General features: G+C 45.5%; 2 protein-coding genes and 1 long non-coding RNA gene across 4 annotated transcripts; 2 read left to right on the forward strand and 1 right to left on the reverse strand.

Annotated features, from left to right (window-relative positions):
- Positions 1 to 8: 8 nt before the first annotated feature.
- On the forward strand, positions 9 to 4,101 carry tirap (toll-interleukin 1 receptor (TIR) domain containing adaptor protein). The gene is made up of 4 exons (XM_015337403.2): positions 9 to 336; positions 1,149 to 1,193; positions 1,757 to 2,344; positions 3,125 to 4,101. Exons 2-4 carry the CDS (start codon positions 1,187 to 1,189, stop codon positions 3,424 to 3,426), a joined length of 897 nt encoding a protein of 298 aa, XP_015192889.2. The 5' UTR covers positions 9 to 336; positions 1,149 to 1,186; the 3' UTR covers positions 3,427 to 4,101.
- LOC138224624 (uncharacterized) lies at positions 2,772 to 4,300 on the reverse strand. Of its 2 annotated transcripts, none has more exons than XR_011183087.1 (2): positions 4,211 to 4,300; positions 2,772 to 3,439 (listed from the first exon to the last, which is right to left on the reverse strand). It is a non-coding gene; the product is annotated as an uncharacterized lncRNA (long non-coding RNA). The 2 variants fall into 2 exon arrangements; XR_011183086.1 differs by having other exon boundaries at positions 2,772 to 3,482; positions 4,211 to 4,298.
- Positions 4,301 to 4,720: 420 nt separating this feature from the next.
- dcps (decapping enzyme, scavenger) lies at positions 4,721 to 22,833 on the forward strand. Its single transcript, XM_069182581.1, has 6 exons — positions 4,721 to 4,924; positions 9,579 to 9,729; positions 17,436 to 17,581; positions 18,902 to 19,015; positions 21,016 to 21,126; positions 22,455 to 22,833. The coding sequence occupies exons 1-6, from the start codon at positions 4,721 to 4,723 to the stop codon at positions 22,719 to 22,721; spliced, it is 993 nt and encodes a 330-aa protein (XP_069038682.1). The 3' UTR covers positions 22,722 to 22,833.
- The last annotated feature ends 588 nt before the right edge of the window (positions 22,834 to 23,421 follow it).

The raw sequence follows: 23,421 nt of genomic DNA on the forward strand, positions 1-23,421 counted from the left end.
GCGAGAGACGCTTGAGGGTGCACAAGCGACGATACTGTGTGTGGAGGGGGTTATTGACAAGAGAATTCTGCGGCTCCCCACGATGAGTGAAATGAAAGCAGCAGATGACATTAAGACTCATTTACAGTGTGTTTTCGGTTGGCTGCCGCCCCTGTTGAACTGTTTTGCGGAAGGAAGCAAAAGGGGCTCAATGCCCGTCTCGGCACTGTTATTTCATTTGCTAAACACAACAGGAAGTAAACTTTGCAGGCTGCTAGGGGAAGTATAAACGTCGACAGTCCCGAAATCTCGGTTTGCATTGCTCATGATTCGGTCACAGGTAGAGTTTTCAACGCGGTGAGTTGCTTGTGCTGTGAACCCTCATCTTCTCGTTTTTTGTACTTTAGCAGCATTTTAATATGGGAAGAAACTGGGGGGGAAACTCCAATACGTTTTCGGTACCAGCAGGCAATAGGTGTGCTGAGGGTTCTAGTCCCTGTCATCACACGACTCTTTTTAAAATACAAAATGTTAAGTTCTGGAAGTCGGAGACTTCATGAACCTCACTTTTGGTATGAGGCGTCGGAAGGCGAGAGAGAAAAAAAAAGCAAAAGTATGATTTTTAATTGTAACGGATCTAAAAAAAAAAAGGCAGAAGGAATCCTGCAGGAAAAAACTGACACGTCACGAGGAGATATAGTTCTGAAAGCAACAGTCGGGTATACTCGATCCGTTGGTAATATTGCCTCGATATCCTATGTAGAAAACAATGGTCTAACGTTACTCCCTACTTTAATAAGATGGAAATGCAATATAATAATAATAATAATTGCTTACACTTATATAGCGCTTTTCTGGACACTCAACTCAAAGTGCTTATTGATATTGCCTGAACACTTGAAAAGTATCAAAGCAAAATATGTATGTGAACTGAGAGTTCTGATTTGTAGCAACCGCTGTTTATCTTTTTTTGGATACCTTTTCTCCCTTCTTTGTATTATGTGATATAAAATCCAGTACAAGTGCTTATTAATGAAGAAAGCTTAGTAGTCCACTTCTGTTTCTAGCGTGTGAGCAGGGAGCAGGTAATTGTACTGTACACTTGGGCTGGTGAGAGTTACGGGCCCCTGCTAGGAGACCTTTAATTTCTCTCTGCATCTGTCTTGCAGGAACAATTAACAACATACAGACGTCTCCCACTGGAAGCATGTCCTGTAAGTCACACGTATGCTCATTCTATCACTGCCTGGTATTTCTTATCCACAGAATACAGTTTTAGTCTTCCATCCATGAGCAGCAATATCAATAGACAGTTTTGATGGGCACGCACCCACTTCATCATTTAGCATTCAAATGTGCAGACTTCCAACAATTCTCACATTTTATGCACAGGGGTTCCCATGACTGTCACCATCTGTCACGAATGAGGATCAAGCCATTTGAAGGAGATCTTTAAAGGGCAGGACCCCAACTGATCCCCCCCCCCACTTCCTGCTGGACTGAGCTTTAAAGAATTTAGGAACAAGTAAAGGTTTATTCCAGGCTGAAAAGAGAAAAAAAACACAACGTTTCGGCTGTGGGGTCTTCTTCGGGTGTCTTCTCGCGAACGGTCGAAAGGGTGTGTTTCCTTTCTTCTCTTTTCAGCCTGGAATAAGCCTTGACTTGTTCCTCTGCAGCCTACGCACGCTGACGCCGCTCCCGACTTGAAATAATTGACTCGGCTGGGGATGGTTCGGCACAAAAGGGCTTCTCCCAACGCGTTCTTCCTTTCCACCAGTCAGCCTCTGGCGCATCCTCCCCCGCAGAAAGAGAGGCTCTGCTCCAGGCTCCTCGGCAGATGAGAAAGAGCCCCCCGCGGCATCACGCTCGTCCTCCTCCTCCTCCTTCGCGGACTACTCCTCCTTGGCTTCCCCGTCATCCTCCTGGTCTCCGATGCCGGACCTGCGGAGCAGCGCCCGGTGGAGCCGGGATTACGACGTGTGCGTGTGCCACAGCGAGGCCGACGTCTCCGAAGCCCAGCTCCTGGTCTCCCACCTCGAGGCTCGGCAGCCCCCGCTGCGCTGCTTCCTGCACTGGCGCGATTCGGCCCCGGGGGGCGCCGTCCCCACCGAGCTCTTCCGGGCGGTGAGCAGCAGCCACTGCTGGGCCGTGCTCATCACCCGCAGCTTCCTCGGGGACCCCTGGTGCAGGTACCAGGTGCACCAGGCCCTGGCCGAGGCGCCCATGGCCGACGGGAGGCTCATTCCCATCATGCTCCAGCTGCCGCGCGCCGAGTACCCCGACGAGCTGCGGTTCTACTACTACATTGACGTCACCCTGGACCGCGAGAGGGGCTACGGCCTGGTGTACAAGAGTGTGCTGAGCTGTGAGTCAGCGTAGCGCCGCGCTTTCCCCAACGGAGAGAGGGGGGGCCCCGCAGTCGAGGGACTGGCCCCGGCACAGAGGCGGGGCAGCGTGGTCCAGGTGTTCCTGGTTCGAGCTCGTGTCACTGGCCAAGCTGGGACCAGGTTAAGTGGCCAGCGGCACAGTTATCAGAGCACCGCCAGGAGCTCCCCCCCGGGCTCGTAGTGCACCAGCAGCTCCTGTGACGTCAGGCTTGGAGTGACGTCAGTAAGAGACACGCTGCCTCTCCTATTGACACTAACTCTCTTGTCCGGCGCTGGGCAGCTCGAGACGGGTGGGGGGGTCAGAGGAGTGTAGAAACGGGTTCATTCTCTCCCCTTGCAGGTGTAACCGGCGCCTCGAAATTGACTGTGCACCTTGATTATTACTTCTTTTTTGTGAAACGGGAATGACGATTCCCGTGTTACGTTTACAATTCAGCCTGGGGAAACTACCGTTAGCATTAAAATGTCGTGTTAGCACCCAAACGATAAAAATATTTTTTCCCCCAGTTGCGTACTAGTACAAGTAAGATTGTATTAACTATTATTTATTAAAGCAACCATTTACCGATAATATGATAACACTGAAATATTTAAGACATCTTTGCTAAGATGTTGCTGGCCAAAACATCGAACTTTTTAAAAAAACATTTCTGCGTGTATATTACCGTCTTACAATTTCACACGGTTTAGTGGTATGACGCGGAGGTCGTGTGGAAGCCATGCTCCTCTGTTTAAGAAATATCATCTCTTTACTGTAGACCTGCTGAAGGTGTGTAAAACCGACGGCAACAGTCGGAGCTCCGGCCGGCACAGCTGCCCAGACTCCCAGCGCTCCCTAGCGGTCGACGGGCTGTCCGACCTCGCCCCTCGCAGGGTGCAGCCCTGCTCCGGAACAGCGACGCCTTCCCCCTCGGAGCCGGAGCTCCTACACAACCCTGGGTCCCCCCAGCCGGGCGGAGATGCGGCAGGAGCCGGGGACTCGCAGGCAAACGCCTCTAAACGAGAAAGACCGAGACCGCCGATCTGCCCGACCCGGATGGCGAGAGACGCCGTCGGGTGATGGAAGTTACCTCCTGGGGAGACGGGAGAAGGGTATCGCATGAGAGAGCGTGGCTTCTGTGGGAGACAGACATATGTAAGGGGGATACGATTGTGGGGCAGATAACACGGCTGAGATTACCCTTTCTGCCTACCGATAAAATATTGCAGGCAAAGAAAAAAAAAACGGAACGAACTGTCTTTTCATATTTATTTCGGTTCCTCGCCAGGAGTTAGTTTGTGTAATGCACATGAAGACAAAATTAATAGGAAGACGCAATTGCTGATTAACACCTCATTTCTCGCAATTGTAACACTTAAGTAAACCTGACATTCAAGATTGCGCGTCTACTACGCACAAACAGTGCTTGTGCGAGTCTTGTTGTTGTTCTGGACATGCAAATATAATACTTAAACCTGACATTTGAGAATTGCGCGTTTCCTACAGGCAATACGACATGCGCACTTTGAAAGGGGATACAGATTTCCACGGCATACTGAATTCGACACGACACGGCTGAACTTGTACACAGCCGGAGAAATAAGCTGAGCAAGTAAAGGTTAAGTTCGGCTATTTCCTGTCGTTTTAAATATGGGCATTGACATAACCGTGTCGAGCGAATGTACGTTACAGAAACTGCCTTTGCTTAAAGGTATCACTGGTGACATTGTTTACAGAAATAAACATTGAAGTTTATTGAGTTGCACCTTTCTTTTTCAAGCATCGTTAGAGCTGTCGTTTATTTTGAGGACAAGCGACAGATTTGTAGAAGGAAAGAGTGGCTGGTTTTATCTAAAATACTTACAGAACATAATGTGTGGTTGATTTCTGCTAGTCGTAATGCATCACCGACTCTCATCTCAAACACTTTTTTGTTTTGTTGTTGGTTTTTTTTTTTTGTCCGTGTGACGGAAACCGCCACGACGCGCACTTCCCTTTATCATGAATTACACGGACTTGCAGTTACAATAAAATAGGGTTGTCACGTATGCATACAGAAAAGGCCCAGTTTCACAAATGATCAATCCGGACAAGTCGCTGCTTGCCGAGGACGTAAATGGGCAATGCGAGGTGCTCACGTCACATCATTTAAAAAAAAAAAGGGTAAAAGCTTAGTTATTGGTGCAATTAGGCATTGAGGATCAGAACTGGGCGCTGTGGTCTTGCAGAGCAAGATGCCGCGCTGTTTTCAAAGACAGGCCTGTGTGGGGCGCTCTTGCAAAGGGCCTCAGTGCAGCCGGAGAGCTCCCGGGTTCCTCGGCGCCTCTTTGTTAGTCGCAGAGGATTGGCTGTGTGCAGGCTTTTCAAAACCGTGATGGCGGACGCGAAGAAGCGGAGGAGGGACAGCGAGGTGGACTGCCCGGGCGCGGATGGGCAGGACGGACAGGAGCACCGCAGCGCCGAGGCCCCGGGTGACGGGGAGCCCGGGTCCGAGTCCGGGTGTGTGCTGGCCGGGTTCCGCACGGAGAGGGTGTTGCGGGAGTCGGCGCGGGAGAAAACCATCTTTCTCCAGGGGAAGGTACAGGACAAGTGTATTGCACTAACCATAAACAAGACCGTGTTATCATTTAGGACTTTTATTCATGCCTCGCAAATGTACGGCAGGGACCGAGGTGGGGAAAAAAAAGAGACTCTTCAACTTAAGAATGAAAGCTTCAGCAAAATCAGGCGAGGCGATGAATGTGCGGCTGAGACCTTCTTATCCTGGTCCTGGAGATTCCCAGTCGTTGGTAACCTGCTTTTAAAGTTTCAGCTCCCGTCCGATTAGTGATACAAGCCATCTGTTTAATTAAAAGCACTCTGGTGCTCGAGGGCAGAAAAGTTAGGTTTTGGTCTCGGATGATCTCTAAACTGTGCAGCACGGCGGTGCAGGGTTAAGCATGTACGACTTCGTAGTGCTGTGGCGCTGGATTCAATCCCAGGAGTTGTACTGTGTGTGGAGTCTGTTTGGTCTCCCCACGTGCCCCATGTAGTTAATTGGCTTCTGGAAAAATTGGCCCTGGTGTGTGAGTGTGTGTGTCTGTGTGTCCTGCGATCTAGTCCAGAGTGTATCCAGAAATCTGATCTTGGTCTATTAAGTGTTGACTGACTTAAATTAAGAAATGGTGCTTGCCTGTTGCCTATTTACCGTAGGTATTTACATGTACAGCACATATTGACAGGTGTATTAACCACTCTAGATTGCAGTTTCATATTTGCTTTCTACTACTCTACAAATTTCTTGGAAGTGAATTAGTTAAACACTTTGCACGTTATAAAAAAGCGGGAACAACTGGTTACAAGTTATTGCCTTTATTGCCATATTAGGTTAAAATAAAGAGTTATTTTAAGTAGCGGTCTGAGGCACTAGAGGATTCTAGTTGAAAGTTTTTGCTTAGAACTCATTAGGACCTGTGATAAGCCCTGTATTCCAAACATTGTTTAGTTAACCACTTTTTTTTTTCTTTGAATGCTTTTGTCCTCCTGGCAAGCAATAGCCACAAGGCAAGGTCCAGCCTGGATGGGACAGCAGTCCACAGGACACACACAAACACACTTGGGTTCAAACCAAGGTCAGTTTTTTTAGAAGCCAACCAATGAACCAGTATTTCTTTGGACTGTGGGAGGAAACTCATGTGAAGGGGGGGGAACATCCAGACTCCACACAGACAGCACCCCAGGTCCAGAATTGACCCCAGGGCCCTAGGGCTGCAAGACGGTAATGCTAACCACTGCGCCATCGTGCCAGCCTGAACACTTTTGTCATGAACAGAATTATGCAAAAAGAGCACAAGTCTTAGAACAGTATTGTAAGGAACAGATTGAGAACTGTTAAATAAGGTTTACTATATCCAATTCCATTCTGAAAGCAAAGCATCACTGCTAACAAAATGTCTGTTAAAATCCTGAAAAATATTTTTCTAAAATATGTTACTGTAGTTCAGTATTATTGTAGTGCAGTGGTAAAATAAGCTATAGTTTTTTTTTACAATAGAACCATTTTAACTGGATACATCTTATGGATAATATATACCTCTTCATAACATTCACCTGTTAGCTGTATGACGGAGACATTATTCAAAAGGGGTCTTAAAATTCAATCTCGGATTTTTTGCATCCAAAGGTTACATTCCACAAGATTTTGCAGGAAGAGTATTAACCTTCAAAGTAAATTTCTCTTGTTTTTGTCACATTCCTTTCTTTAATTTATACACGTCACTTACTATCAGACCACTGTAGAGTCTCAGAAGTTAGTTGTAATTGAGGAATAAAAAACTGGGAAAAGTTCTCAGAGAATCAGAGTAATTCAATAACTGTCTTCAATTTTGTGGCGCTTATGGCCAAATGTGAGTCTCTTTCAATTTCAATGTTTCTATTATTAAAGCTAGTATATGTATGTGGAGGAAAAGTGTTTGTACACAAATATCCACGAAACGTTCTCTTGTTTTATAAACTTAAAATATGTTTTTATAACAAAGTCACAATTTTGTTAGAATTCAACACAATAAACTTCCTGATGAACATTAAGGTTCCCAGTGGTTCCTGGTGACCCACACACTATTTTGATAATAATAATAATAATAATAATAATAATAATAACATTTCAACTGTTTGTTCCCAGCTGTGAATCATGCTGTAGCTTTGACAGTTTGTATTTTGTAAGTGAAATAAAATCCCAAACTTGTGACCGCAAATATTCCAGTGATGCAACTTTTTTGTTCAAATAAGAGCTGTGTGGGTCACCAGGGTCAGGACTGGGAACCACTGATATATTTTTTTCATCTATCCATCTGTGCCCTCCCTGCTTCTCCCAGTACGGGGTCGCAGGGAATCTGGGAAGCAAAGGGCGCAAGGCAGGGTACACCCTGGACAGGACGCCAGTCCATTGCCGGACACGCACACACAGACACACACTCACACCAGGGCCAGTTTTCCCTGACCCTGCTAACCACTGCGCCATAGCGCTGTTCTTTTTTCGGCTCTTTCAATATGAAAAACAACAGTTGAAGCACCTTTTTGTCTTGTAGGTTAAATAGTTTTTGTTCAGAAAATGACATGCCTTTTTGCCCCGTTAGTTCACCGTGAGGGACACCTAAATGAAAATGAAGCATCATCAGAATATTGCTTCTGTCTTTGATAAAAGTTCCTGACCAAATGAATTATGAGATAAATCTCCTAACTGAGAGCCACGTTTGTTTCTTAACTGGAATTAAAACTTGTTTATTCGTGGTGGTGGTGGTGGTTCTGAGGTGTGACGTGAAATGGTGTGAACGATTTTTTCCCCAAAGCTTTATTGAACAACAACTATTGCAGACAAAGGAGAAAATGTATCCAATAAGGTGAAGTGAACAAAAAAAAACTACACAGAAGACGTTGTTACCAGTTTGAACACAATTATTTAAAAGTCGTACATCCATCAATCGTTTTTGCCTCATTATTTATTTATATTTTCATACGCCGAAAACGAGACCCTGCAGTTAATTTAGTAACCGCCAGGTGGCGCTTGTAACTGTGCTATAGAGCTACCGGCCGGGATGCATCCGGTAGTTTTTGTGCCCGTGGGCATCCCTTTTGTCGAAGTAACGAAATTGCACATTTTGTGAACGCTTGAGTGGCATTTAAGCGGTACGAAATAAACAAGTGTTTAAGGGGACTCATCTGACGAACCTGGGTGACGAATGGGAGGAATTACCCCTGGGCTCTCAGAAAACAGATCCGAATCCCCCCCACATTAAAACATTTAAACCACTTTCATGTTTTTGTTTTCAGAATTTATTTTTCCCCCCACTATCGTTCCTGGGTGCAAATTGTTCTAATTCTTCACTGTTACTGGGGCAATTTACAGGATAAACTAAAACACGTCCGTTTAAGCCGTTTTCAGGTGCGTTTTTAAAACCGCTAATGCTTCACATTAATTTATATTAAAATTTAGTAACTTTTAACATTACTATGTCCTATTGAATTATGTCCAGCTACATTTTTCACAGTTATTGTTCTTTTCTACCTATTAATGGTTCTGTTTTCTGTGCTACAGTGATTTAAGGTTCCAGCTGAGTTCTACAGCTCCAGTGCTAATTGATAAGTTAATTGGTCTTCTTGCCTGTTTAGACTTTTAGTTGAACTTTTCTTCGGTCGGTACAGGGTTTCAGAAACGCTGAGTTCTGTTTTCAACAACTTTTCCTGCACTTGTTTCCCATCTCCCTGACCGAACAGCTGGTACTAGTTGACCAGTTAATGACAAACGGCCGTGAACAGACAGGTGGGGGTGAGAAGCATTGTTCACATGCAAAATGAGTGTTTTTCCTGCTGCAGTGGACAAACTGGTTGCTTACACAGGGCAGGGCAGGTTTCGGCAGTTCCGAAGTTCTGAAACTCCAATATTGCTTTTCGGGTTGATACGAGTGGGTTGAAATCACGTTTGATATTTTAAGGGTTGAACGCACGATTACAAATACCAATCGGTCAAAGTGCATTTATCATATGCACAACAATACAGCGTGATCTTATCCCTTAAATACGCCCTCTATAGAAGATTGGAAATGCATTGGCCCGTCATTAAGAACTGGCCTGGAACAGGATCCAGAAGACATGGTGTTCATTTACATCATTGTAAAAGGGAATTAGTTTACAGCTGGCTTATTTGGTTAAATAAAGGAATTTTTTTTTGACTGAGTAATAAACCTGAATCTACAGTTGTGGCAGGCAGGGTTGTGTGAGCTGGCTCTCCTGTGTATATTTACATAGCTGTCGGTCTTCTCTAGTGTGATTTCTCTTGGGCTGGCTCTGTCGTCTTAAACCCAGGGTGCCTCTCTCCAGGTCCAGCGTGGGTTGTAGGTCTGTTTAGAACAGCTGCAGTCCTTGACAGCCATCGAGTCCACTTCGCGCAATAATGAGCTCACTGTGCTCGTTAGGAGCCGAGCTGGAATAAAAGCCTGCAGACACGTCCACACTCCGGGGTTAAAGTTGAGCAACACGTTGAAAAGGCTCTTGTTGTCTGGTAGGAGGCGAGAGATGAGATCAGGGATGACTGCAACATGAAACTTGATCTCTAGAATCAGAATCGCAGAGGCATGAATTTCACAGAATGAACACCCCATGAAACGGTCTCGATGGGGGGGTCAGTACATACTGAATACATTTTTTTTGTCCCCCTTGTTTCTTCATCCGCCTTGCTGTTGGCCGCGTCCCCAAAGTTGGCGGAGCAGGAGGCGGTGGTGATCCTGGAGAAGACCCCCATCCAGAAGGACGCCCTGGAGGAGCTCTTCCGGAGCTCCCGTCTGGAGCTGGAGATGAGGAACGACATCTACAGCACCTATTACCTGCGGCCGCCCGCCCATCTCAGTGGTGCGTCTCAGAGAAAACCCTTCTCCGGCGGGGGGGATCTCTCGGAGTTTGATTATCGGGAATATTTCTCAGTCATTCGGGGGGGGTTGGAGTGAAGGGTAATGCACTGGTTAACTCTGGAAGGTGTTGAAAGAATATGTGCTCATTAACTGGGTGTGGTTTTCTCCGTGTTTATGCAGTTTCAAGTGGATTTGCCAAATGTACCCGAGCGCAGGGAAATCCTGGCTTGTGCATTTCCTCACATACCACATGACAACACAAATTGTTGGGGGCAAGAACATAAAACCATAGCATGCGATTAAGCGATTAAGCATGAGATTAGTACAGAATACAAGAGCAGCAGTCTACAGAAGGGTAATAAACTGATTTTCAGCAGCATTCAAATGGCAGCAGTGTGCAAAAACGAGTGGTGACTATTGTGAGTTCAGTGCAGAAGCAATGGGCAGTAATGTGAGGAGTAGGAGGATTAAGAGGTGGTGTTCAGAAATCTTACGGCTATGAGAAAGAGGCTTTCTTTAAACCTGGAGGTTCAGGCTCCTAAGCGACATGGCGCCGGAGAGAGCCGATGTGTTGGCGTGTGGCTCCTCGCAGATTGTCTCTCGTGTCGTAGTTTGTGTCACTGTTGTTCACTTTTAGAACGCTACTCTGAAGTATATCAAGCCTTTCATCTGCTTTGCTAATGTTTCACACTCGTTCGTCACACTTTTCCCAGGGTCTCGCGAAGTTTCCTGCACTTCTTTGCCAGCTTTGCTTTGCTTTTACCGTGGTACAGTATTCCTGGCTTTTTCAAGAGAAAGAAAAGTCTCAGTGGAGATTGGGATTTGGTTGGCCAGGAGATGTTATGGCCGGTTGGGGAGAATGTGATGTTCTTAAGTATTGATGAAACCAGGTATGCGCTCTCTTTCATAACAGCAAGAAGAAGTTCTGGGAATATCTGTATCTTATCTTTTCTTATTTGGCAGTGTCCGACAATATTTAGAGTTTTTCTTGTAACAGAAAATAGAGCTACATACTGCACGTGATAGGCACTGTGGTAGAAATATATTCTGTTGATAAGCAAATGTTGTCCAAATTGTTACACTGATTTTGTCGTAATGAATCAATATGCCTTTAAAATAACAAATGTGACAGGCAGCGCACGGAAAACCTTTCTCCGAATGAGTGTGTGCCATTTCCGATAACTGACTCCTCTTCAAAATGCTCACAGTTGTGTTTATTTCTTTTTTTCCTCTTACTTATGTGTCTAGGCTTGGACGGTTACGCCCTGGTATATCTATCCTGCATTCCTTCTCTGTTTTGGACGAAAGGGCCTCTGGATCACTTTGGGTGTTTTCTAAGGACTTTCTGGGCTCTGTTGTGGTGGTTCAAGGTTGGATTTTCACAGTGTCCTTTGGCAGAGCTACATGCTTTATTGCTGTGTACAACCGACACATGGAACAGAGCTTTACCACATTGACTTTGTGCAACAGATGAATCATTTGAAACCACTGTGGTTTTTGTGTGGCCCAGGTTGAAGTTGTGGTAAATATTAAAGAACCTCAGAAGACCAGAGCTGAAAATCTGATGGAAAGCTTTTGGCCATGATGCTCCATATCGCTGTGTGTTGAGGGGGGGGGCGGGGTACCACTAATATTGCTTAAATGATACTGAACGTTAAACGGCTATTTCATAAACCATATTGGTATGAGTCAGTAAACAATGAGTAAGCACAGGTGGCTACAGGCCATCTGCTTAGAGACTCCATTATGCCGAGTTATGTTCTGGTTTGGAGGGTGTTTAGAGTGTCCACTGCAATTTTCCATCAGTAGGACGTCTGTCTGTGAGGCAGGCCTGTGATTGGGGTTGGCCTAACGACTAATACCTTCCAAGAGGCGAAGGACTAATGTAAGATGGCCGGCAAGTATATGAGAAGCAAGGTAGGACATAGCTCGGATTGCCCTTAGCTGCACCCAGGGGGAAATGTGGGCTCAGGCACTGCCTGTCCTTGGAAACCATTTGGAAATAGAAGTTCGTCAGTGTTGCGAAGAAATGTTTGAGTTTGCACCTCCTTCCTGGTCTGTTGTCTCACTAGTTCGGGAAAACAACTGGCCTGCTTGATTTCATTTCCGATTACAGGTGACATGTCATCTGGTTATTTGGAATTGCCATTACTTTTTTTATTTACTATTTTATTACATCTGGCAACAGTGAGGATATTTGGGTCGCATAAGACCCATTGCTGTTTTACAAGCAGAGAAACTGATAATAAATGAACATGGGGAAAAAAAAACAATTCTAGCCTGATTCGAAAGTATGGATATATCATATATGCTTTCTGTTTTTTTGGTTTTATTTTAGGCTTTCATTTAAAACCATTATAGCAGTTAAATGAATCAAATAAGGTTATGCTGATAAACAGTGTATATACATACGGTAAATATGAGAAAGGAAAACAAATTCAGATTGAAATGGAAATAATGAGGTATCCTTTAAAGGGCAACTAAAATATCTTTAAAAATAACCAAACTGCTAGCACATGACAGTAGCTGCTGTGATGGAAGGGAAGGACTCAAGACTAAAGAGTGATAAGATAAGATCACTTTATTGGCCCTATACAATTTCTTAGGAATTTGTCTTTACACATACCCCAGCTTGCTCTCCATGAGACACACAAACAGGGAGAGAAGCTGAGGGTCAGAGCGCAGGGTCAGCCATTTATACAGCGCCCCTGGGGCAGCTGGGGTTAAGGGCCTTTGCTCAGGGGCCCAGCAGAGCAGGATTCCTCTGCCGGCTGCGGAATTTGAACCGGCAACCTTCCAGCCACAGGCGCAGATCCTTAGACACAGAGCCGCCGCTCCGCCCCCCCCCCCAAACGAATCGAACTGCTTGGAAGGCAGCTCTGCTCACCACTCTACAACCAATGCACACAGAATACCTCAACATGAAGTGTTCATGATCTTGTGTTCTGTAGTGCGTAGTTGCTGGCTATTACAGGTTAACATTGCTGGAAAAGCTGAACAGGATCAGTGGCCTGAAGAGTGGGGTTCCGAGGTAGTACAGGAAGTTGATCAAGGTGATGTCCGTGATCAGGTGGTTCCAGCACTGGGGGGTACAATACAGGTGAAGGCACAGCCTGGGGTGAACTCATCCAGGCAGCCAGCAGATGAAAGGGAGAGAATGACCTGCACTTTTCTGTAATGTTGCCTTTTTTCCTCTTTGCATTTTGGATCTTGTCCAATCTCTTACTTCTCCACGGGTTTTCCCTGTCCATGGTATAAAACTGTGCCATGGGAGCATCAAAACATCTGAAAGAACAAAGACGGTTTGAGAACACTGAGTAGGCTGCAGATCACTGTGTGCTTGTAATCACCCAGACCTCTGTGTCTCATTCAGAAACCTTGATAACTGATAAGCCAGAATGAGACACAGAAGCGATCCTTGCCAGGCAATTTTTTAAATGTATCCCTTTTCGTATCTTTTACTTCTGAAATGATCGTCATAATGGATTACGGAGATTAACAGGCATTAGAAATTAATCTGCCCCAGAATCGGTCTGCACTCAGACTGGCCATGTTTTGTCTGCACCGCCTGGCTGTTTTTTTAATACACGTGGAACTCAAGATTAATCTTGGGTAGGTGAGGTTGTTCTAAGAGGCTTTTGTTGCTCAAGTTTTTTTTTTTGAGGTTAGGGCTTTGCTGCCACAGCGAAGGCTATGATTCATTGCCCGGCCTGAAAGCTCGCTTTGTTTCTGCACAAATGTGACACCCTTGAAGGTAAACAGAGAATTTTGAATAAAAAAAATAATAAACTGGAACAAAACTGAATTAAATGGAAGGGACAGGTGGAGATTCTGTTGAAAGGAAGAAGGAAGTACAGTAGAGTGAAAAAGAGAACTTAAGGGAAAAAAATGTTTAAATACCAGAAAATTAAATGCTTACACATAAATGCCAGGATTATGAAGGAAACAATACAAGAGAGAGAAGCTACTGTAATAGCAGGCAATTGCAATGATTTTGGATTCACCAAAATATTTAAATTAGTTAGATGTGGCCTCATCTCATTGGTAACCTTCCCACGTTTTGTCGATTTGACCCTTAATTGGAGTTTAGTTCCTCGTCCAGCAGGTTGGCAGTCAAAACTGCTGGGAAGGGTGATGCACAGTTTTCCTATGCTTTCCTTTCAGGTTGGTTTGAAATTGCTGAAGATTAAGAAATAATAAAAAAAAACACTTCCAGGTGATTCAGTATCAATGCAATCTCACCTTGCAGGTGTGAAACATCTTAAAACGGCCTTACTTTGGTCAGGCAGGTGCTTTGCAAAGGGAAATGTTTGAAGAAGGATGACGTCAGACTGAGCAGGAACTGCTCCTTGAAGACAGTTTCCAGCTGTCATCGTACTGCCTTTTCACATTGTATCTCTGTTGAGTGAACTTTCTAAGCATGGCATAATGCATGGTCATTTTTCACTTCTTTGTTCATGTTTGACATTTTATTGTTTAAACCCCTTTGAGTGTATTACTACTGGATACTGAGGTCTCCTTCAACAGCTAAGCTTTTTTGTTCTGCAAATCTAAGATGTAGTGCCATACGGGTTAGTAGGAATTGAGGGATTTCATCATTCTGCTTTGCTTAGACATTTCTGTCTCGTGTTGCTGCCATCGCCTTGAACTGAACAGCATTATAAACGACGGAACTCCAAGCACACTAAATGTGAACAGCTTTCGACTTTCAGAGACGTGTTTGTGGGACATTGCTTTGACTGGTGGAGCATTATGTCATTCAGTGTTTCTAGTGAGGAGCCTCCCTGTAACAATAAGCTCTTCAGGGGTGATTAGTGAAGTCAAAGTGCAGTATGTCTGTAATCGCAGAAGTATCATCACCGCCTGCAGTTGTGAGGGATTAGGATCCTGTGTTTGGAGAGGCAAATGAGAAGTCGAGTGTGGACCCAGATTGTGAAGAGCCAGTCTCTGCCACTGAAGACTGGCCTTTCCAACTAGCAACAGCTTTTTCAAATGATGTTACATCACATCTGTCCTATTTAATGCACTGTATTGAGTGTTTGTTTTATTATAATGTATTGGTGGTGTATCTAAATCGTTTTTTGTCATGTTGCAGCAATGTTCAGAACTCCGCTGCTCTGATGTTAACAGAATCTAAAATCCATGAGCCTGTACCGCCTGCTTTAGTCTTTTTGCACTGGCTCCCTGTAGATTTCAGAATAAGATTCGAGATTTTGCTGCTTGCCCGTCTGAACTTGAATGGTTTGCCAAGTGAGTACATCAGTGAACTCTTAACTCCCGACACACCTACAGACCGTAAGAAACGCGTCAGTCTCTGGCCTTCTTTCAGTTCCCAGTGCTGAAACTCCAAACACGGGGAGACTGAACTTTCTGTTCTGTTACTCCAAGAATGCGGAATGACTCCCCACTGCGTATCACATTTCTGCAAGTCAGTCAGCACTTGAAACCTGCCTTAAAACTCATTTTATGGTCTTTTATCCCCATATAGTTCACTGTGTGGATTTGTGTATACCCCTCTCCTGTTTCATTCTTTTTTTTTCCATAGCATATTGAAATGTTGCACCATAAAAGGCGCTATATATAATCAGATTTATTAGTAGTAATTCCCCATGTCTATGTGTTATATATAAATAATTCAAAAAATTTTACACTCAACACAGATCGCCCAGAATGAGTAATAAATAGAAAAAGAGTTTTTCTCACTAATTTGCCTTGAAAATATCCTTTATATCATACAGGTGTTAGAGGAGGATGACGCTGCAGATTAATGTTTTGGAAGGGGTTCTCTTAAGATGTGTGAAACAGTGGGGCAGAAAGTGAGAAGCAGAGGTGTGTGAGTGGAACACTTATCCTCCGCCCTGCGAACAACCAAACTCTCACTTTTTCACGCTTTGCATTGCATTGCCTGGACAGACACGCACGTGCTGTGACTGAACCCACCAAAGGGTTTATCAGCAACCCCCAAAGCGGCCTGCAGCTCAGGCTCTGATAAGATGTTGTCACCCCACAACCACCCGGGAAAAAAAATATGCCATCCGGCGACCTACGAGCGGAAGTCGTGAAGCTTCAGTTTGGTTTGCCGCTGATGATGCTCGCTTGGCGGGTCCCGGAGCCGGCAGAGGAATCTTACTCCGTGGGGCCCCTGAGCAAGGCCCTTAACCCCAGCTGCTCCAGGGGCGCTGTACAATAGCTGACCCTGCGCTCTGACCCCCAGCTTCTCTCCCTGTCTGTGTGTCTCATGGAGAGCAAGCTGGGGTATGCGAAAAGACAAATTCCAATGATTTTGGATTCACCAAAATATTTAAATTAGTTAGATGTGGCCTCATCTCATTGGTAACCTTCCCACATTTTGTTGATTTGACTTTTAATTGGAGTTTAGTTCCTCGTCCAGCAGGTTGGCAGTCAAAACTGCTGGGAAGGGTGATGCACAGTTTTCCTATGCTTTCCTTTCAGGTTGGTTTGAAATTTCTGAAGATTAAGAAATAATAAAAAAAAAACACTTCCAGGTGATTCAGTATCGATGCAATCTCACCTTGCAGGTGTGGAACATCTTAAAACGGCCTTACTTTGGTCAGGCAGGTGCTTTGCAAAGGGAAATGTTTGAAGAAGGATGACGTCAGACTGAGCAGGAACTGCTCCTTGAAGACAGTTTCCAGCTGTCATCGTACTGCCTTTTCACATTGTATCTCTGTTGAGTGAACTTTCTGAGCATGGCATAATGCATGGTCATTTTTCACTTCTTTGTTCATGTTTGACATTTTATTGTTTAAACCCCTTTGAGTGTATTACTACTGGATACTGAGGTCTCCTTCAACAGCTAAGCTTTTTTGTTCTGCAAATCTAAGATGTAGTGCCATACTGGTTAGTAGGAATTGAGGGATTTCATCATTCTGCTTTGCTTAGACATTTCTGTCTGGTGTTGCAAGAAATTGTAAAGGGTTAATAAAGTAATGTTAAGACACTGTGAACAAGGTACACGTGTTTTTTTATATAACACATAGCGAGATGCAGGTAGCATATTGTGATGCCATGTCATTTGCGCTGTTGGCAATGTTAAACTCTTGTGGGAGGCTCTGATCAGTGGCTCTTATTACATCGCACTGTAGGGCTTCTGTGGGGAGGTCTATGGCGCGAAAAAAAGACACCCGATCTCAAGTAGAAACAAGGCACTTCCTGTTTTGAAACTGCACTCCCTTCACCTTTCTTTGCTTTCTTCCCTGGCTTATTGTTGTCTGCATAGACAGGACAGCGCAGGCAAAGTCAAGTCACCTTTGAAGTTCCTGTTTCACTCCGGCTGACAAGCGACATGGCGGCATGTCAGTCTTGCACGTCTGGCTCTGCGGCCTATCGCGTTTGCGAAATGTTTCCTGGAAGTGGTCAGGGCACCCGGCTGGCTGTCGCTCTTTTTCCCCCCAGATAATTCAAGCCTTAAATGGGGCGAGGTACCGACGGCCGAGAATTCAAACTGTTGAGAACGAGAGAGTGGCGCGCGCTCCATGTTAGAACCGTTAAAGGGCAGAAGGCAAGTTGTCGGGGGGGTGGGTGTGATAGGGCATTCCTAAAGTTCTTGTAGGATATAAAACAGACAAGGGCTGAATATGAGACTCACTCATGTTTACTGGGTACTTGCCAATCATGTACGGGTTTTGTTTTCAGTTCAAGTAATTGGAGAGGGACTCTGCATCTCCTTTTTTTTTTAAACCCCAGAAATAAAGACGACGGTGGTGTGCCCGGCCACCACAAAACATGTGAAGAAGTACCTGCAGCAGGAGCTGTTTCTGATAGAGGAGAGTGGAGAGGACTACCGCCGAATCACCTGCCCCTACATACTCAGCCAGAGCTTCAGTGTGCAGGTCAGTGCCTGCCTCTCTATCTGCGATATCGAGGCCCTCCTCTTCCCGTAAATTTAGGCACCGCAAAGAATGAGGATATTGGAGCCAAAAATAATAAAGAGATTTCCAGGTGTTTGTCTTGATTGTGTAACTGCATAGTTTTTGGTTGTGCTGGGCATCAAGAGTTATTCATTTCTTGGATAATGTAAATTCATAACATCGTATTGGCAGGTTCAGCGTAGTCCTGACTTTCTCCCCAGTGCCAGCCTGTTAAACCTAGACGATGACTGCAATTGTTTCAGACAAACCTTTTTGTCCCCTTTCATTATCCTTGAAGCCGCTGACCATTAGACAGTGTGTGTTCTGCATTTTGAGAACAATGCCTCCTTGATCCATCACAAAAAGTTACCTGGAAGTTGATAGAGCAGTAATTTCTAACTGAGTCGCATAAAGTAACGCAAATGTAGCCTGCCTGGGAAATGTATTTTTATTCCATTTCATTATTCCGTGTATGTGTGATTGCGACGGCTGTCTTAACTATATTACAGTGCTGAGAAAAGACCTGTCAGTCCCCTAGGTTGGTCTGTATTTTCGTATGTTTTAGGCCATTTTTTTTTTGAAGCAGGTGTTGTTTTTTTGTGTGACCCAGCCTCATCTTTGCCCTCATCACCTTCCCTGACAGATATCCTGCGGTCCAGCCAGTCAGTGCTGGGATTGTCATTCTGTGTAGCGATATGGTCTTTTTATCCAGTGAGACGGAGAGACCCCAGCTCAGCTTGGCAGGGGGGGGCATGAAGTCCCGTCTGTACATCTTTGGGTGGGTCCTAGTGGGTGCCAAAGTTCAACTACATGGGCAACTCAAAGAAGAGCGATGGCTGCCCCCTACAGGTCGATCGTGGTAAAAGCAGAGGGACCGGGTCATTGGTTACACAGCTTAGGAACAAGTGATTACAGTCACTGCATTAGCAAAGCGTGGCTTTTAATTGTGACCTTGCTTCTCCATGATTTTTAAATCTGATCTGTGCTTTTTTTCCCCCCTATTCTTTATAAAAATGATAGATTTTACCCAGCATTACAATATTTTATGTGTGGTCTATATTAGGTGGCATCACGCTGGTAACCCCACACTTTGTTCACTTCAGAGTAAACCAGAGCAAGGCACGCATGTACAGAAATCACCACAACAGTCAGAATATAAAGGAAGTGGACATGAGTGGGGCAATATTGTCCTGCATCTCTAGTATGTTGAATTTCAGTTGCTGAGAACATAGCAGTTGAAGGGTCCTGCTCATTTGCAAGATTAATCCTGATGTTTAAAGTAGACATTTGATTGTGTTGCAGTGGGTTTACAATATTTTGGAAAAGAAGGCGGAAGCTGACAGGATCGTTTATGAGGATCCAGATCCGGACGTCGGCTTCGTCCTGCTCCCGGATTTTAAGTGGGACCAGAAGCAAGTAAGTGGGGTCGTTCTTGGGTCTCGGGTCTGCAGGGCAGAGTCTCGGGTCAGCCTGTTCAATGTCCACCTGCAGTCAGTGAGCAGTTGCATCTCAATGGACTCGACCTGGGAGTCCATTGAGGACAAGTGATGATGATGACAAAAATCTGGTGAATGTAAATGATGATTAGAATCTGGAATAAATAAATAGTGGTAGACCTGTAAGTGTGTAAGGCGGCTTACAAACAAAACTTTCCTCTACATTTGGTAGCAATTAGCTAATTAATCTTTGTCAGCCAGCTGCTTTATGAATGGTTTCAGGGCCTCATTTTCTACAGCATTAGCCAGCAGCCATATCACCCTGCAGCTCCCAGCTGGCAGCCCCACTGCAGCTCAGCAGGTGTGAGCCTGGCCAGTACCTGGATGGGAGACCTCCTGGGAAAAACTAAGGTTTCTGCTGGAAGAGGTGTTAGTGGGGCCAGCAGGGGGTGCTCACCCTGCAGTGTGTGGGTCCTAATGCCCCAGTATAGAGACGGGAACACTATACTGTGAAAAGGGTGCCGTCCTTCGGATGACACATAAAACCGAGGTCCTGACTCTGTGTGGTCGTTAAAAAAAATCCCAGGGTGTTTCTCGAAAAAAGTAGAGGTTTTACCCCAGTGTCCTGGCCAAATTTCCCTTGGCCTTTACCAATCATGGCCTCCTAATTAATCCCCATCTCTTAACTGGGTTCATCACTGTTCTCCTCCCCACTGATAGCTGGTGCGTGGTGAGAGTACTGGTGCACTCTGGCTGCCGTCACATGATCCAGGTGGGGATGCACACTGATGGTAGAGGAGGGGAGTCCCCATTACCTGTATAGTGGTTTGAGTAGAGTGTCTAGAAAAGCACCATGTTACGTGGAAGGATAATTAACATGGTTGGACATTTTGTTTCAGACACCCTTAGTGTATCTTAATTTGACTTTCCAGTGCATCTCTTCTTCGTCTGCTGCTTGTGACCTCACTTTGTTTGCTCCTTATCTAGGGCGACATACAATGTAGGCAACTTTTCTAATGTGTCACAGTCCAATCAAACAGATAAGATAAAAGTATAATAAAAAGACCCAGTGGCTTGCACAAATCAGGCTAGACGTGCAACGCAGCGCAAAGCAGAGATGGCTCTATGCCTAAGGATCTGTGCCTGTGGCTGGAAGGTTGCCAGTTCGTATCCCGCGGCTGGCAGAGGAATCCTACTCCGTTGGGCCCCTGAGCAAGGCCCTTAACCCCAACTGCTTCAGGGGCGCCGTATAAATGGCTGACCCTGCGCTCTGACCCCAGGCTTCTCTCCCTGTCTGTGTGTCTCATGGAGAGCAAGCTGGGGTATGCAGAAAGACAAATTCCTAATGCAAGAAATTGTATATGGCCAATAAAGTAATGTTATCTTATCTAACTGTTCCACAGAACCATCTAGGTAGGCACACAAAATAAATAGGAATGAGACAGTATCAGTTTATAGGTAGAACTCACACTGCCATCACCATGTCACCACCTTTTCATATTCTGAATAGTTGTACCTCGTCCCCAATCATCGCCCTTGTTTCAGAGCTACAGTGAGCCAGTGCCTTCAGTCTGCACGAATGACATCCACGGCGCCTCTTCAGGTTTTCCTACTTTTTTAATTTGCCGGTGACTCCTCTCATCCCGGAACACTTTTGCCTCAAAACCTTGTCCGGCGGGGTCACCACCGGTCGATCAAAACCAGATCAGATTCCTTGTGCATGTAACATGCTTAGCAAAATAAAGTGATTACTGGTTACACCTACCGTACACCACGGATTTGATCATTTGCTAAGTGAGTGTGCCACAGTGCCATTGCGTTTGTTCGGGCCACTTGTATCTGAAGCAAACTGCAGTTTACGGTGTGGGTGTCGTAGATGGGGGGACGGGGCATGAGAAAAAAGACAAATGCTACCGGCTGAAAAAAAAAATGTTCAGATCAAGTTTCAGACGGGATCTGTGTTCCGTTCTCCCTTTGCAGCTGGATGACTTGTACCTGATAGCTATCGTGCACCGACGGGACATCAGGAGCCTGCGAGACCTCACCGCGGCGCACCTGCCTCTGCTACTGAACATCCAGCAGCGCGGACAGGTGAGGGAGCCCAGGGCCAACCATCCTGATGTGCATTGGTCAGAAACTCTTAGCCGTGAGACTCATTCCAAGAGGTCCCATCAGCGGGTGGCTGGCTCGCCCCTCAGCAGCATTAGTGGTAAAGGTGGCCAGGTCAGAGGGTCGGGTCACGGCTCTTCTGTTTTATTTCTGTTTCTGAATTTGGGCCCAGCCACTAGTGCACTTCATGAACACTCGGGCCCTGAAAACGCAAATCATCGGCTGCGGTCTCACCGAGATTAAACAGCTCTATGAAGACCGCTGCCGTGGTAGAATTCTGGCCATCACAGAGGACAGTCACCACCCCGGGCATGAGCTCTTCACCCCACTGCCCTCAGGCAAGAGATATAAGAGCATACGGACACTTACCACTAGATTCTTCAATAGCTTCTATCCACAAGCAGTGAGACTGGCGAACACATTTAGCCACCCCCCTCGGACCACACCTACACCATCACCATCTACCTCATTGTAATTTATTTATTGTACGTCTCCAGTCATTGTTTACACGTCTGTATTGTTTACATTCAAACTGTCTGCATGTTTACTTGCACATTGTCTGTTGTTTGTTTGTACATTGTCTTGATGCACTGTTTGCACTTTGTTTTGTTTTTTTACACTTGTTTTACAATCGAGAGACTTTCTGTAAGTAAGAATTCCATTGTACCAGTACCGGTTACATATGGCAATAAAGTTCAAGTTCAACTGCCTTAACTGGCCTAACGCATTCCATCTTGACATTTTGAAAGCCAGCTCTCGTCCGGGGTGTGGCGCCTCCTATGGAAACCAGGAGTGCCACTGGCCCTCGGCAGAGATGTGAAAGGTCAATGTGTTCCATACGCTGCAGAAATTCTAGAAGAGTCACGTAGAAACTCTGAAATGGCTTTGTGCGGTGTCCAAGAATCGGTTGCTTTCCACAAAAGCAGAAAGCAGAGCCAAGTCATTTGGAAAGGTAATTGGTCCTATTCCACTCATTGGCATTCTCCTCCTTACTGTAAGGGTGTTTGATGATTGTCAGAACGATAACCCAGCCCATAAAAAAGTATTTTGTAAGACGCACATCTGCCTGCTGGACATTTTGGGAGTGTGCTTTGTCGACCATTCCACTCTGGGCGTAGAATATCTCGTTGTGCAGCACACAAACAAAATTCGCCTCTTCGCTCATGAATCACGCAGGGCTAAATGCGATCTCTAAACTAGATAAAAGCCTGTTTGTCCTGCATATGCGTGTGCGGAATACAAAAGTCGGCTAATGGGAATGTTGTTGGCTGGAGATGAGTAACAGGGAAAAAAAAATGCTTGTCCTACAGGCCGCCATCTTGAAGAGCTATGGGATTGCTGGGAACAAGCTGCGTGTTTATTTGCACTATGTGCCCACTTACTACCACCTCCACGTTCACTTCACCGCCCTGGGCTATGAGGCGCCGGGCTGTGGGGTGGAACGGGCCCATCTCCTCTCTGATGTGATCCAGAACCTACGGGCGGACTCCCAGTACTACGTCTCTCGCGCCCTGGCCTTCGCCTTGCGCGCAGACGACCCCCTGCTGCAGAGGTTCAGAGACGCGGGGAGACTTTAACGGAAGGAGTTTTTAACGTGCAGAGCAACTTGTCACGTTTGCCGTACTGCACTTTTGACATTTGATGTTTTGATATCTATTTTTTTTTTAAATAAAACTGGTTTGAACACTGTGCGGTTTGTGGTTGTTTTTTTTTTCTAAACAAGCTGGGGTAACGAGTAACAAGTTACAAAGCTCAACAGGTCTTGTGATGTTCGCGTGATTCCCAGTCACCATGAGATGCTAATACGATTGTCTTTTTACCCTTTGAGGAGACAGTGACACAGGGTTAGACATCATAAATCCTCCCTTTCACCCAGACTGTATGGATATGCATCTCCTCTCCCTTGTAGATAATTGTTATGGATTAACAAGAATTCTGTACCAGAAAAGTTACTGCTGGGAGGCCTTGAAGATTAAAAGTGTGATCCGAGTGGAGTTTGCATGTTATTCCGTGCGTCTATGTGCGAGAGCTACCTCTCGCCGTACGCAGACCTGCTCGCCCAGTGACGAGCGGGCTAGTTGACGTCTTTTAATTGAGTCTGCGTGTGAGAGCTCTGCGACTGCTGGACCAGCCTCCGAGAGCATAATCTTGTCTGCTCTGGAATCCAGGTTATTCATAGCTGCAGAAAACGAGGTGTGGTTCTAAAAAAATAAAGCGAGTTCTTATTAATAGGTACATTTCTCAATAGTGGAGTCTTTATCTTGAAGCAGATAAGAT

Source organism: Lepisosteus oculatus, chromosome 23, assembly GCF_040954835.1.
Source record: "Lepisosteus oculatus isolate fLepOcu1 chromosome 23, fLepOcu1.hap2, whole genome shotgun sequence".
Taxonomy (NCBI): Eukaryota; Metazoa; Chordata; class Actinopteri; order Semionotiformes; family Lepisosteidae; genus Lepisosteus; species Lepisosteus oculatus.

Bases quoted from the DNA above. Each gene is read 5' to 3' on its own strand.
- tirap (XM_015337403.2), top strand. The intron at 2,345-3,124 runs GTGAGTCAGCGT...TCTTTACTGTAG, and splicing joins GTACAAGAGTGTGCTGAGCT to ACCTGCTGAAGGTGTGTAAA.
- dcps (XM_069182581.1), top strand. From the start codon at position 4,721: ATGGCGGACGCGAAGAAGCGGAGGAGGGACAGCGAGGTGGACTGCCCG. The intron at 9,730-17,435 runs GTGCGTCTCAGA...TTTAAACCCCAG, and splicing joins GCCGCCCGCCCATCTCAGTG to AAATAAAGACGACGGTGGTG. The intron at 17,582-18,901 runs GTCAGTGCCTGC...ATTGTGTTGCAG, and splicing joins GCCAGAGCTTCAGTGTGCAG to TGGGTTTACAATATTTTGGA.